At 39.8% G+C, this 16,017-nt stretch overlaps 1 protein-coding gene across 6 annotated transcripts in view; it reads left to right on the top strand.

Moving 5' to 3' along the window:
* VEZT (vezatin, adherens junctions transmembrane protein) overlaps positions 1 to 16,017 on the top strand; it is an 86,897-nt gene that overhangs the window by 37,503 nt on the left and 33,377 nt on the right. For all 6 annotated transcript variants that reach the window (XM_039495703.1, XM_039495685.1, XM_039495678.1 and 3 more), the window contains 3 exons: positions 2,687 to 2,776; positions 7,382 to 7,557; positions 10,688 to 10,963. In XM_039495703.1, the coding sequence (XP_039351637.1) occupies positions 2,687 to 2,776; positions 7,382 to 7,557; positions 10,688 to 10,963 (542 nt within the window). The remainder of the gene's footprint in view (positions 1 to 2,686; positions 2,777 to 7,381; positions 7,558 to 10,687; positions 10,964 to 16,017) is intronic.

Genomic DNA, 16,017 nt, shown 5'->3' with positions numbered 1-16,017 from the left:
GTTAAATTATGCCAGTTCTTGGTTGAGTGAGGCTGAACCCCCCTTCTGTAGCAGGCTCTCCACTTTATTCACTTCTTGGTTCTGTGTCTTCTGGGCCTTTTAAGTCCTGTCAAAACCAGTCTGTGCAATCTCTCCCAAGGCGTGGTACTTTGGCATACTTGTTTACTTGTCTAGAGGTTTGCAGCAATTACCCCCTAGTGCTGTTAGTTCCTGCTAGTTCATTTATGCTTAGTGACTGCCCTGACCCCCACAGTTACTGTCTTGCTTGTCTTGCTTCAAGAAAGAAGTTAACCTCTTCATCCCCATACAAAGTGAGAGGGGAAACTGAGTCACGTATATTCTTTCATAAAAATATATCAGAAGTTTTCCACTTCTCCACATCAAAAAAGTCACATGGGAATGAATGGCTCTAGATAATGTTAATTGGATAGCTAAAGCTTTTTATCTCTGGGTTGCCACATCAAGTCAATGTCACACTTCCTTTCAGAACAAATGTCAAATCTCTGTGCTTGGCTATCCTGGCTCTACCTATTAGACTACACTCCCATCCCCATACTAGTAACAACTCAGAAATTCTGATCTCCAAAATCATTCTACTGCTTTCTACTACTACTTCTGTAATTCACTGGAGAAGTTCGTATTGCTTTCCTTTCTAATGGCTGCTCCACATGTAGGACATAAACATTTCTGTAGCACATGTGGTCCATGTGAAGGTCTACAGCTCACAATCCTGCTGCCAAACTGTCATAACTATAAAGGGAAGGGAACAGCCCTCCTGTGTACAATACTATAAAATCTCTCATGGCCAGAGACACCAAAATCCTTTTACCTGTAAAGGGTTAAGAAGCTCAGGAAACCTGGCTGACACCTGACCCAAAGGACCAATAAGGGGACAAGATACTTTCAAATCTTGGTGGGGAGAAGGCTTTTGTTTGTGCTCTTTGTTTGGGGGTTGTTCGCTCTTGGGACTAAGAGGGACCAGACATCAATCCAGGCTCTCCAAATCTTTCTGAATCAGTCTCTCATATTTCAAACTTGTAAGTAACAGCCAGGCAAGACATGTTAGTTTTATTTTTATTTTCTCAACTTGTAAATGTTCCTTTTTGCTGAGAGGATTTTACCTCTGTTTGCTGTAACTTTGAACCTAAGGCTAGAGGGGGTTCCTCTGGGCTCTCTGAATCTGATTACCCTGTAAAGTTATTTTCCATCCTGATTTTACAGAGATGATTTTTACCTTTCTTTCTTTAATTAAAAGCCTTCTTTTTAAGAACCTGATTGATTTTTCCTTGTTTTAAGATCCAAGGGGATTGGATCTGGACTCACCAGGAATTGGTGGGGGAAAAGAGGGGAGATGGTTAAATTCTCCTTGTGTTAAGATCCAAGAGATTGGATCGGTGTTCACCAGGGACTTGGTGAAGAAGTCTCTCAAGACTATCCAGAAAAGGGAGCTAGTATTTGAGAGTGGTGGCAACAAGACCAGATCTAAGCTGGTAGTTAAGCTTAGAGGTGTTCATGCAGGTCCCCACATCTGTACCCTAAAGTTCAGAGTGGAGAAGGAACCTTGACACAAACCATCTGGGGGCTCTTTAGATTGTACATGATGGAATTTGTTTTAACCAGTTTTCTTGTTTAAGGAATGAATTCACACAGTGAGAACATACCCTTACTATGTTTTACGTTTAAAAAACCCATCCTTATCCATGAATTACAATGCAGTATGCAACAAAACACAGTATTCCACATTTCAGTCATTTGTCACATAATTTGATTGCTTGTGTTGCATATTAGCAGGTTGAAGGTTCAGAGGTATGGTCATGAAATTCGTGTAATGCATGTAAATATTTTTAAAACTACCTTCTACCAGCTCTACAAAAAGATGTGGAAAGCAGATATACGGTATGTGTTTATAAGCATCTCACTCCGTTTTAAATAATTGCAGGGTCAAGCAAGTCTTGGTTTCTTTTTTGGTCATATTTTAAATAAATACTTGTTGATTATTGGCCTGGATCAGTAGTTATTTCAAATCCACGAGGACATAGTCTGTCCCTAATTAGAGGTCTACAACTCACAAATGACGCTAAAAGCCCAGTTTTAGGTTGCATGTGATATAGCATGGAGATAAGGTTATATGATGCTTAGTGCTAATCTGACATGGAGCTTCTGGAACAGTTACAGCAATTGTCATCACTGGGTCTGAGCACCTTCAATATCTGTGTCCACTAGGCCAGCCACAATCCCTGTCTTCCAGTCATGGCACCTGCATAGGTAAAGACAGCTCCTCGTTCCCAGTCCCTTTTTTCCCCTTGGGTTCCTTAGACCATTTAATCCTGCTTGGTTCTTTTTTTTATTCTCAAGGAGAGAGGGGATCCTTCATGCTCAGGCAGCAACTACAACCCTCAGACCTATGGGCTAATCCTGATTACACTTGCTTTAACAATGTAACATTTATAGCACCTTGGAATGAAGGGGTTAATGAAAGCCTCATTTCACCTTCTTGTATACTGACAAAATTTTAAGTCACCAGAAACAGGTATTCCCTTAGCATACTCTGAAGTTGGGCCAGATAGAGTAAGTGAAAACTAAGTCTCAGGTACTTGGAATTTGACTTATCAAGAGAAACTGAAGCAGGAGTAAATGAATTGTTGTATCTTTTAGATTTGTAATTTCAGTTTTTTGTTCCTTTTAGCAAAGCATCCTGTCAAAACTAGCTGAGCTCTTTAAAAGCTCATTTCCTTTTTCACCATGTGAGAAAAAAGATGACCTACTCTACAGATTGGTAAGTAATTACTTTTTTATTTCCTTCCCCAGCCCCGAGTCTTCCTGTCTCTTACACCTCTCCTTGATCTATATTTTGCCCCATTCAATGCCAGTCAGCAAGACTGACCCATGGGGAATTGATATATTCTTCAAAATTCATCAGTTTTTGGGAAACACTCCAAAGCTCACTGTGTACAACATGAAGGGTTGGGAAATGCAACATAAAGGTTTTTAAATGTAGATAAGGTAACTTTTACCTTAGGAAAGCTTGAGAAAAAGAGAAGATGTTATTTAAAACCAAAGAGACTGATTATAGAGTCCTACCTTCTTGATCCAGTTCAGCTGTAGAGAAAGTTAAGGATAAAATATCATACCGCTTATGTATTGCTTCCTAACAATTCAGATCTGGTTTTAAGTGCAAAGCCACTTACTTATATCAGAAATTATGCTCCTGATCATTTATATGAATGAGCCTTCAAATTTGTCATTTGGTTTGCAAGCATCTCTTCCATGATGGAAGCTGGTAAAACACACAGGGCTCAAATCACCCCTGTGCCAGAGCTGAACATGGCATAGAGATTGGGGGGCTGAGTTAAAGGTAGGTTCATGCCACCTTTGCATCTTCTCTTTCCTGGGGCACACCTCAGCCACCAGCACAGGTTATAGCATCATGAAGTTGGACATAACTTGTGGCCAGTTGCCTGTGGCCCCTAGGTTTGACTGCATCTGATAGATCAGGGGTAGGCAACCTATGACACGTAAGCTGATTTTCAGTGGCACTCACACTGCCTGGGTCCTGGCCACCAGTCCGGGGGGCTCTGCATTTTAATTTAATTTAAAATGAAGCTTCTTAAACATTTTTAAAACCTTATCTACTTTACATACAACAATAGTTTAGTTATATATTATAGACTTCTAGAAAGAGACCTTCTAAAAACATTAAAATGTATTACTGGCACACGAAACCTTAAATTAGAGTGAATAAATGAAGACTCGGCACACCACTTCTGAAAGGTTGCTGACCCCTGTGATAGATGGTAACAGCACCCAGGCACACATGGTGGGCCCTGTGCACCATGGGTTCCTGTTAGAAGCAGGTGGCTGTCTACCAGCTCAGGATGCCCACAGCATTTAAGGAATTACCTGTGGGCCAGATCCACTGGCATTGTGGTCCTTTGAATAAGCTGGTAAAGCTGGCATAAAGGAGCCAAGATGTGGGGATGGATTGGGTCCACATTTCCTTTCACTCAGGGACTTGGCACCTGACCACTCCAGATATAGTAGGAGGAACACAGGACAGTTCTTTTCTGCCTTCTGTTTTCATTGAAATTTGCCAAAATAGTCGTGGATCGCTCTTGACTCTGCAGAGCTAGAGGAGTCTGATTTCCACTATCATTATTTCATTGTATGAATGACATAAGAACGCTGTCCTTAAATTCGGCCTTAAAAAAATTGGGAGAAGAGAATGTCCACATCTGTCCTGGAGTCCTCACAGATCTGCCAATTCCAGTCCTAACCCCTCATAATCACCACTGCCTCAGCCTACGAGGTCAAGATTTCCTTTACAGCTTGGCAACACTGCTCTGGAACTGCCCAGAAGGCAAAGAAAGGAACTCTTCTCCTGCCCCCACATAAACAGTATGTTACCTCCACAGCCATCCTAGCCCTGTTATCCTAGAAACCAAGAAACTGAGGTAGCTAGCCAACCCTGCAATGTGATGTAAAGCAGTACCTGTAGGGTACTGAACAGACTCAAGAAACAGAGGGTAGCCGTGTTAGTCTGTATCCACAAAAACAAGAAGTCCAGTGGCACTGTAAAGACTAACAGATTTATTTGGACTTAAGCTTTTGAGGGTAAGAAACCCACTTCTTCGGATGCATGGAGTGAAAATTACCGATGCAGGCATTATAGAATGACACATGAAGAGAAGGGAGTTATCTCACAAGTGGAGAACCAGTGTTGACAGGGCCAATTTGATCAGGGTGGATGTAGTCCACTCCAAATAATAGATGAGGAGGTGTCAATTCCAGGAGAGGCAAAGCTGCTTTTGTAATGAGCCAGCCACTCCCAGTCCCCATTCAAGCCCAAATTAATGGTGTTAAATTTGCAAATGAATTTTAGTTCTGCTGTTTCTCTTTGAAGTCTGTTTCTGAAGTTTTTTTGTTCAAGTATAGCTACTTTTAAATTTGTTATAGAATGTCCAGGAAGATTGAAGTGTTCTCCTACTGGCTTTTATGCGTTACCATTCCTGATGTCCGATTTGTGTCCATTTATTCTTTTACGTAGGGACTCTCCGATTTGACCACTGTACATGGAAGAGGGGCATTGCAGGCACATGATGGCATATATAACATTAGTAGACATGCAGGTGAATGAGCCTCTGATGGTCTGGCTGATGTGGTTGGGTCCTCTGATGGTGTCACTAGAGTAGATATGGGGACAGAGTAGGCAACGAGATTTGCTACAGGAATTGGTTCCTGGATTAGTGTTTCTGTGGTGTGGTGTGTAGTTGCTGGTGAGTATTTGCTTCCGGTTGGGGGGTTGTCTGTAAGCAAGGATTGGCCTGCCTCTGAAGGTCTGTGAGAGTGAGGGATCGTTTTCCAGGATAGGTTGTAGATCATTGATAATGTGCTGGAGAGGTTTTAGCTGGAGGCTGTACGCGATGGCCAGTGGTGTTCTGTTGTTTTCCTTGTTGGGCCTGTCCTGTAGTAGGTGATTTCTGGATACGTGTCTCGCTCTGTCAACGTATAAAAGCCAGTAGGAGAACACTTCAATCTTCCTGGACATTATATAACAAATTTAAAAGTAGCTATACTTGAACAAAAAAACTTCAGAAACAGACTTCAAAGAGAAACAGCAGAACTAAAATTCATTTGCAAATTTAACGCCATTAATTTGGGCTTGAATGGGGACTGGGAGTGGCTGGCTCATTACAAAAGCAGCTTTGCCTCTCCTGGAATTGACACCTCCTCATCTATTATTTGGAGTGGACTACATCCACCCTGATCAAATTGGCCCTGTCAACACTGGTTCTCCACTTGTGAGGTAACTCCCTTCTCTTCATGTGTCATTATATAATGCAGGGGTTCTCAAACTGGGGGTTGGGACCCCTCGGGGGTCACAAGGTTATTACATGGGGGGTCGCGAGCTGGCATCCTCCACCCAACCCTGCTTTGCCTCCAGCATTTATAATGGTGTTAAATATGTAAAAAACTGTTTTTAATTTCTAAGGGGGGTCGCACACACAGGCTTGCTATGTGAAAGTGGTCACCAGCAGAAAAGTTTGAGAGCCACTGATATAATGCCTACATCCGTAATTTTCACTCCATGAATCTGACAAAGTGGTTTTTTACCCATGTAAGCTTATACCAAATAAATCTGTTAGTCTTTAAGGTGCCACCGGACTACTTGTTGTTTTTGTAGACTCAAGAGAAGTGTTCTTGAATTCACTTCAGCACATAGTCTGCTCTATGGCTTCCTTAATCAAGTCTTCTCCAGTAAAAACTGAATGCAGGAGGGTATAAGATAATACCGAGTATCATTAATTTATTGTTGTTTTATTTTAAAGAATTAGGGCCTTCAGATAACTATTTTTTTACTATCTTCATAGTAGATTACTGAGTCAATGAGAAATACTTATCTTGGCTTTAATAATGCCAGTTGGATTGAAAACTAAAAATATTTTGGCAATGAAGCGACAAACTCATTGAGGTCTGTTAATGGCTTCTGACTGAAGAAGCTGCAGAAGAGAAGTATTTTCCCTTTTTACACTTGCATCTTGCTTTAGACCACATGCTGACAGTAAATTTTCATTGTGGTCTGTTTGAACACTCTTTTCATTGGAAAACTTTTGATGTTTTAGAGTTACGGTTTGCTTCAGTATCTGATTTAAGACTTCAGAGAGCTACTTTGGTAGGTAATATAGCCGCAGAGATTTTTTCTTTAAACCTTCTAGTTGAAGAAGGGGAAGTGCAAATGTTTGTGATGGCATTAAAATCATTGGTACCACCCAGAGTTCCTGTTAGGTTTGGTAAGTCAAAGGTCCACAGGATCCCATGCTGTTTCATTCGTGGAGTCACAGCTCCCTTTGGAAAGGTCTTGTGGCTCTCTCCTGGAGAATCCCACTGCAGGTGGGGATTCTAATTCCAGCCAACTGACCTTGTCTTTGTCAACTGGTCCACAGCCAATTTTTGTAACTGACTGATTTGCAATGTCTCTATCTTAACAGCTTTTTGTTTGCTAGTGAAAGATGCTATAGAAAAAAGCTAGATTCATTTGAACACAACAGACTTTTCAGGTTGCAGTTCGACTTCCATTCTTCTGGTAAATTCTAGTGCCTACACCCATTCTAGTGGAAATACATTCATACAACCTGTAGCATGTTTCCAGTTCAGCCACATTGTCCTCATTTAGGACCAGGTCGTGAGTTCAATGAAAGCATCTTTAAAGATGAGATGGCAGAAGAAGTTTTAGAATGAAACACATTTAAGAGAGCTGGTATAGCCAATTGTAGCATGTCTAAAATGCTGGAGTCTACAGAACTATAAACAATAAAGTTTTATTATTTTTTAACAACTTAATCTCTACTCATGCCCTGTTTTTCTTTCACTCATTCGTGTTAAGGATGTTGGGTTTCGACTGGACTCTCTCTATACCATCCTGCAACAGGAAGTTCTGCTACATGAGGATGTGGAACTGATTGAGCTACTCGACCCCAGTATCCTGTCTGCAGGGCAGTCCAAGCAACAGAAAAATGGACACCTTCCAACGCTACGCTCCCTAGCAACTCCTAATATTTGGTACTGCCCAGAAAACGCCTATCCCTGTGACCATTTAGATATACTGATGGGGAAACTATCAGCATGCTCTTTGCATAAGAGACTTTACAAAAAAGTGTGTCTTCTCTCCTCTAAAGTCTTGGATTTAGGTTATTTGACTCCCCTTTGGTCTGCCAGGCCCAGATTTTTTAACTTCCTGGACACATTGAAAAGACCATTTTTCCCTCAGGCTTTTGAAGAGAGGGTGGGTTGAACGCTGGTGAATAGTTACATGTAGTCCTTTTATTACATTGTATGTTTTAATTTATGGGATGGGCTCCCAGAACACATGAATGGCACTTATGGATGTTTTGACATATTTTATTAAATAAAGTGGTTGGTTAGTTCTTGAGCTTTTAAAGTGATGTTCTGATGGCTTTGATACATGTCTAGTGTAAGCACAATGACCTGGAGACTGGATTTTCCATTTCTGAGTTGAAAAGTTTACGGTATCAATTTACTTTTTTTATATTTTTAAACAATTTGTTGGACCCTTTAACATTCCTATTTTGGTTTTCTTCAGGCCAAACTTTTGTCTTTCTTTGAAATTTAAAAAGATAAATTTGTCTTCCACTTCTCATGTGTCTGCAACATGAAGTGACAGAGGCAGGTCTGGAGAATTTTCCGCCATATGGTAAAAGTGATGAGAAGAACTAAGAGATGTGAAATGTATGAGAAGTTTCGTAGACTGTATCATACTACTGAGTTCATTATATTTACTTAATTCATGCTGCTAGTGATGTCATCATCAGTGAGAAGGTTGTGAGTTCAATTCTTGAGGGGGCCATTTAGGGATCTGGGGCAAAAATCTGTCTGGGGATTGGTCCTGCCTTGAGCAGGGGGTTGGACTAGATGATCTCCTGAGGTCCCTTCCAACCCTGATATTCTATGATTCTAAGTACTTCATTTTAAAACAGGGCAGCAGGAAGTCTATTAGATATAGCAGGGAAGTTACAGAAGGATAATGAATTTCACACTGGTGTACAGGCCTTGTTTATAAAAGTTGCCTGCCCTTTAAGCCTATGACTCTGTCCTCTTAAAATTGATTTCCTATCCAGAATGTTTTTACACCCTACACAATGCTTTCTTTAACTCTGGGCCTCTTCTGAAATTTGTAAATCGTGTGAAAGTATTATGTACTATACTACGTATTGAAATTGGTCGTCTTATTGTGGAGCTCTGTATTCATATCTTTTTGGGTTTGCCTTCCAGTCTTGTAAGAGTGGGGGTCAAACACATTGAAGCTATGCAGAGTACCATATTGCAGGTGTTATGTGAAAATGCAAGTGGCTTATGAATGGTGTTGAAGGAAGAAAGTATCAGATTCACTAATCTGTAAATACTGGAGCTGGTTGGAAATTTTCCAGTGGAACATTTTTCCGTCAGAAAATGCTGATTAATCAAAATTAAAATGTTCCACAGAAACATGTGAATTTAGGTGCGATTCTACCTGATTTCCTGCCAGCTTACTGCCTCTGCAGTTTACAGAAGCACAGGTTCCTGGCTCTGAGGTTCCCCAGCATGTGGTGGGCTGCTGCAGAGCCATGGCTTCTAAGCTGTTAGCTTCTCAGCAGGGGCGACTCTAGGGATTTTGCTGCCCCAAGCACGGAAGGCAGGCTGCCTCCAGCAGTTTGCCCGCGGAGGGTCCGCTGGTCCCGCAGCTTTGGCGGACCTCCCGCAGGCGTGCCGAAGCCGCGGGACCAGCGGACCCTCCGCGGGCACGCCTGCGGGAGGTCCACCAAAGCCACGGGACCAGTGGACCCTCCGCAGGCAAACCGCCGAAGGCAGCCTGCCTGCTGCCCTTGCGGCGCCGGCAGAGCGCCCCGCCCCATGGCTTGCCACCCCAAGCACGCGCTTGGCGTGCTGGGGCCTGGAGCCGCCCCTGCTTCTTAGTAGCTGCCTGGTGGACTGCTGTAGAATTTGGGCTTCTAGGTTTCCTGGGAACCCAGACAGCATATTTTGTTTCAGAAATACCTGAAGTGTTTTGAAACGTTTAATTGGCATTCCCCAATTGAAATATTGCAGAATTCCAGTTGGGCGAAATTTTCAAATTTTTGTATTTTTGTCATATTCAAGAATTTTTTTTCCAAAATCTCAAAAAAAAAAAAAAAATGATGATGAACTGGAAGTCTGTTTCCCAATCAGCCCTAATAAATAGGTATGAAGTTATTTGAAGCTTGGAAAGCTTATAGCTTCGCAGAATTACAGATTAAATACAAAGGCTCACATTCTGTTTTCTAATAGACCAATTTTTCTGTCAAAATTTTCAAAAGAAAAATGGCAATTTTGCAAAAGAAAAATCTGTTTTTGAACATAGCTGAAATGAGGCTTTAGCTTCTGTTGTTCCTGGTAATTTGAAAAGCTTCAGGGCTCCCTAAAAAGATTTTCACAGCCAGCTTTTTAAAGGCTTGGTAGAACTTTGTAGTGTGTGGGTGTCCAGGTTAAATGAGTCAGAATCTGGAAAAATAAAACTGTCATTACTTAGGACCAGAGGGGTAGCCGTGTTAGTCTGGTTCTGTAGAAGCAGCAAAGAATCCTGTGGCACCTTATAGACTAACAGACGTTTTGCAGCATGAGCTTTCGTGGGTGAATACCCACTTCTTCGGAAGTGCTCGTATTCGTATTCACCCACGAAAGCTCATGCTGCAAAACGTCTGTTAGTCTATAAGGTGCCACAGGATTCTTTGCTGCTATTACTTAGGACGTTTGCTTACCTAAAAGAATCATGCCCTTTATCACTGTCCTCTTGAACCTGGAAGTGCAGACCGTACATTTCCCATCCACCCTTGCCTTTAATGCTGAGCAATCTTTTTTTTTTTTTTTTAAAATCGTATGTTTCAAAGATTGACCTTTCAAATTAGTGCGTTATTTTTCCACTGGCTGTTTTAAATCAAGAAAATATATCGTAGCTTTATGGACTAATTCCCTACATAACATGTACATCTTTCATTTAGTGATCTTGTTACTGTTTATAGCTCTCTTAAAAACCTACAGAAAAGTCCATGTAACTAAATGTAAACAGCACTGTAGTTGAGAGTCTCATGACTTTCCTCAGGTGGTTAATCTCAGGAATTAGTAGTCGATGTCACTTTGTCTATTCCTTTGTTTGCAGGGATGTGTCTCTGCTGCTTGCCTTTGTCAGTGCATTGATTATACTTCCTTCATGGTGGAATGGATCATTCTGGCTGGTGTGGGGACTAGTTCTGTTTGTCTATGTGATCATACGAGCTCTAGGCACATGGAGGATAGCCAAGCTGCAAATGTCCCTGAGAAAATACAGACTCCAGCTGGAAGAGACAGTGGCAAATAGCCGCGCTTTTACTAATCTTGTGAGAAAAGCTCTGCGACTCATTCAAGAGACTGAAGTCATTTCCAGAGGATTTACCCTGTGAGTCTTTATTTTATTTCACTTTATATATGGATTCATTCAAGCCAATTAAGTATTAAAATTCTGTAATGTTATCTCCAATGACCGATGGAATCTGTTGGAAAACGTTAATACATTTTAATTTTTTAATTAAGATTGTCATTTATACAGACAAACTTGTGTAACTAACATGATAATTACATTGCAGGTGTTCAAAGTCTGACAGCTCTATTTAAAAGTGCACACTATAAAAATGTTCAGAGGCACAACAGCTCTATTATTTGGGCACCAAACTGTCCTTGGTACCTTTTGAAAATGTCCTCCTACACAACTGACAACATAGACAAGTAATTATTTATGGGGAAGAGAGGGGAGAGACAAAGGGGCTCTAAGCCCCTTTAGTGAGCAGTTCTTGAAGGGTCATGTAATAACTTAAAATTATATCTCACTATTTTGATGAAAGTATTTAGCATTTTAGATTACCAAAAAAGTTTTCTAACATTATCTGCCTTGTAAGTAATCAGTATTTTATAACAAAAGATTATGTGAAAGAGTATTTCCTTCTGTATGATGTGCAATAATAATTTTGTTTTAATCACATTACTTATAATCAAAGAAATGCTATGAAAGATCATAGGTTGAAAATATTTTTTTCACATCTATTGCCCCTCAGAAGCTTAAAACTCAGAACTATTTACCAACAGAATTTGTCTTTTCCACTTGTGGGATTTGATACTCTATTTGGTGTCTGCGGTTGAATTGGCTCTTTTATGTTTTCTTCCTGGTTTGGATGAATGAACATTGTGACACACTGAACACATGTACTGATCTGGAAGTCAACGTACTTGCACCTGTGCATTGTCCTTCCCTTCTGTTGTTTTAAGTCAATGTAATTTCTAGCAGCACATTGTGCTAATAGAACTTTGTGTGGAAGAAGGAGGAAAATGCAAAAAATGGTCCAGTGATCATCTTTTTAAGATCAATAAAATACCTCCTTTTTGCGCGGCTTTGATTTATGGGATCTGTATAAATTTCTAACTTGAATGCCCTAATATACACAGAGAACTTTGATCTGTATTTGTAGACAGTATGCTATTCTTACCAGTTCAACTGTTTTGTGCTTGAGCACATTATGGTACATGCAAGGCTGAAACTGTGCCCTACCTAGGGTGAATTAATTTCCTAACTTTAGATGATGAGATGCCTACATTATGTTTTGCCAAGGACATATTTTATTATCTTTTTGGAGTGTTTAAGCATGTCCTAAGTCAGCCTAGATATGTTTTCGTTGAGCCAGAATACAGTTAAGCAATATTCAGTCTTATCTTCACAAAAAGAGTCTCAGAAAGAATTTACTGTTAGGACTTGTCCAGATTGCAATTGAGAAAAACATCTGATTTTTTTTGTCTTCTAATTTTAACAAATCTGTGGTCGGATTGCTGTTTAATTACATATCTAAAAGTTAGTAGTTTAAAACAATAGATGAGCTTCAAGTTGACTCCTGATCTTATGTCCCCATTTCTTTAAATCTTAGTAACCTTTTAGAGAAGATTTCTTTGGGTGTGCATGTATGGGGGTCTGACCCAGGGTGTGTAGAGTAGCCCTCACTGAAAATGCCAAGGTCTGGGCAGGCTGCAAAAAGGAGAACAGATACTCCCAAAACTGGTGGTTAACACTGAAGTTAGACTCACCAACCAGTCTCAAACTGTGCTCCTAATCCCCCACATTGGTTATCAAGAAACTAAAAAAGAAATCACACACCTTCCTTCATTGCATTCCAGTTCTCTGGCTCCCAATCAGCACATAGGTCCAGTACAGTGAGAAGTTGTTTAAAACATGCTCATTATACAAAATGTTCTTCTGACTCCAAAGGGCCAGCCACATTATCAGGTCAGTATTAGTTTGGATCTTACCCAAAATATCATGCTGCCAGACAATCCTTTAGTATCTAAAACTAAAGGTGTATTATAAAGAAAAAAGAACAAGAGAGTTGTTAAATGGTAAAACAATCAGATAAATACATAAGGCTTCAAAGTCCATATATCAGGTTCTTAACAGTATTGGTGAGTTTGCTGGCTTGAAAATCCCTCTGGAACACATCCACAGCTTGGATGGGTCATTCAGTCCTTTGTTCAGAGCTTCATTTGTAGAAAAGTTACTCCAGAAGTAAGACGCAGGATTGAAGACAAAATGGAGATGATGCACCTGTCTTTTATACCTTTTGCCATGTGGCCTGTACTTCCTTTGTCCCAAATACAAGCTTCACCACACATGGCATGGAAAAGCTTTAGAGTTCTCTGTCCACAGGTATTCCCCTACATGTCTTGCTGACTCATAAGGTGTAGTCCCTGCCTTCTCTCAATGGGTTCATTGTACAGCTGATGTCCTTTGAGGGGCCATCAAGCAGGCTTAGTACCAATGCCATTCTGTCAGAACACAGCACAAGTTTTGAAATACAGATATACCATACATATCTATAACTCACAATACAAAAGTGATACAAACATATAAACAAGATTATGATACTTGGCAAATCATAACATTTTCACAGATACCTTACATGACATATCTGGCACGACTCCTTGCAATTTTAGAATAAAGTGTCTCCCAATTCCATACAGTATCACGGGTGGTTTGAAGGTAACTGAGCCAGTACACTCAATACATGGATCTCTGAAGTAATGGTCCAGTATGGACCAAGTCTATGACCTTTCTTTCTTTCTTTTTTTTTTTTTTTTTTTAAAAACCCTTAACTAACTCTAGAGTGTTTTCCTCAGAAGGCCTATACATATAATATGCTCTAGAGGAACAGTCAGAAAATTGTTTACTTGAGGTAGTGCTCTGTGTGGTGATTGTTGCCCCCAATTTTTCTTTGAGCTGTAGTGTAGTTTCCTGCTAATAGACTTTAAGAGAAAAAGCTTAATATGTCCTCTAGCAGTAATGTAGTAAAGTAGCTTTAATGTTCGCTAAAGGGAGTCAAGTGACACCGAATATGGTTACACAAAGTTAAGGGGTGGCTTTCTGTGCCATTTTACAGCTCTGAGGCTTAGGAATTTTGCCACTGACGTCAACTGGGTCAGGAACTCGCCCTATAAATTGATAGGGATGATACTATAGCAATATGTCCCAGTAAGTGCTAAGAACAAGATTTTGGTCATTTGTTCATCATCTCAGCAACAAGAAAGCTCCTGTTGGATCTGTTTTATTCTGTAAAAACCTCATCCCACCTTCAATTCCTCCCCTCCAACCTGCTGGAGCTCCTTCACCTTAAGTACTTCAAATGCAACTGGTTATCATCCATCAGACAGCAGGATGCCTTTAGAGAGAAACATGGACAATGCCCTAAATTCCCTTTGCAATTAGGTGTAGGTGTAGTCATTACCTTTCAAAACAAGGTTTTGTTTTTGTTTTGAAAGGTACTGACTAAGCTAATGAGTTACCATCAAATAATCCTGCCTAGGGTCACTGTTTGAAATTCCTACTAGCTATTGAAAATGCTTCCATTTCCCTGCCCCTTATAAAATGCAAATTGCAAAAATATATAGTGAAATTCCACTTTTTTCTATAATGAGGACTATTTATTTGGTTGGCACTTCAGTAATGAGCTTTCCCAAGTATTATTATTGCTCTTGTAGGGCTTGATTCCAATTTGAAATATATAAGCATGTATTGATGCACACAGCATCTTTATAGAACTACCACTATGCTCATGTGTAGTAACTGATTTTATTAATATGAGGCAGTATGAGCCTATGACACACAAATCCTGTTTCAACCTTAGTTAAATCTAGCTTGGGAGACTGAGAGAGCTTTAAATTACAGTATCTTATAATTGAGACAGATTTTGGTGTTGTAGAGAAAAGGAAGTTCATCCTCAACACTTTTTCTTCTTGCCTTTCACTGCTGCTATGCAGCATGGTCCGGTAACATTTAACAGAGATCCTCGGATGATGTATCTCTGGTATGTTCAGAAACATAGCAAATGATGCTGGTTTGATGTTTCTCAGGAAAAAAGAAAGGAAGAATTCAGTCCTATAAATTTATACAAACTGCTGAGATTAACATTTTCACATGGAAACAAATCATAAAACAACCCTGTTTTTCAAGGTGTTGGTTGTACATAGAGGCGTGAGTGATGGGTGGGTGTCTTGTAGTAGAGCTGCAAGTAAGTGCTTACAATCTTTGCTGTGGAGAAAACATTGGTAGCTTTCTGCCTGCTTTCTTAAATTACTCCTTAGCTTCTCCAGACACACTTCTTACAACCCATTGAAGTGTATGGTTTAAAAGATTGAAATGAGAGTTCACCTTTGAACACTAGCAGTTGGTAAGTTCAAATAGCCATAGAAATGTTGAGAGAGAATCTGTAACAGATGTTAATTTTAAAGTTCCAGTGAAAACACAGAACTGGACAATCATATTCACTTTGCTTTGGTAAAATTGTAAGCTAATGCAATTTGTTTTGCTTCTTTTATAATGAAAAGTGTTTTACATACAAGATTTTATTTGATCACGTTTAAGTATTACTCTTGTAAATTAATATGGTATGAAGTTTTTATAGCTTGTACAGTATGTTATTTTAATAAATACCTTTCACATTACTAAGTATACTGTACACTAACAGAAGACTAGTCTGTACTACTTTTTTTGTTTTTTGTAACTTAACGTGCAAATATTTAAAATTCACACAGGTGCACTTCAGTTTATTTACAGAATAGATACTTTTTTTTTTATAATGGCACTTTCTTAAAGCTCTTCTGCAGTCTGGTCCCACAAGCAAATGGCACAGTGACACACCAATATGCATATGTATACATTGAGATCAATGTGTATTTAAAAATGTTAGTATATGTAATTGCATGCATTTCAGAATCTTTGCTTCATTTTGTATTTCTAGCTGTAACAGTACCACAAGAATTTCTGCAGTCTGTAGTTTTTATGGTAAATTGTCCTTCCACTCAAATGTTTGATAACCTCATCAAACTGGATGACATTCCTCGTACTGGTTGGGGGGAGGGGAATATAGATTAATCTAAATAGATAGCGGAGCACAGCCTATCTGCAAAATCATTTGTAAA

This window comes from Mauremys reevesii, linkage group 1 (genome assembly GCF_016161935.1).
Source record: "Mauremys reevesii isolate NIE-2019 linkage group 1, ASM1616193v1, whole genome shotgun sequence".
NCBI lineage: Eukaryota > Metazoa > Chordata > Testudines > Geoemydidae > Mauremys > Mauremys reevesii.
This window is presented reverse-complemented; position numbering and strand designations above follow the sequence as displayed.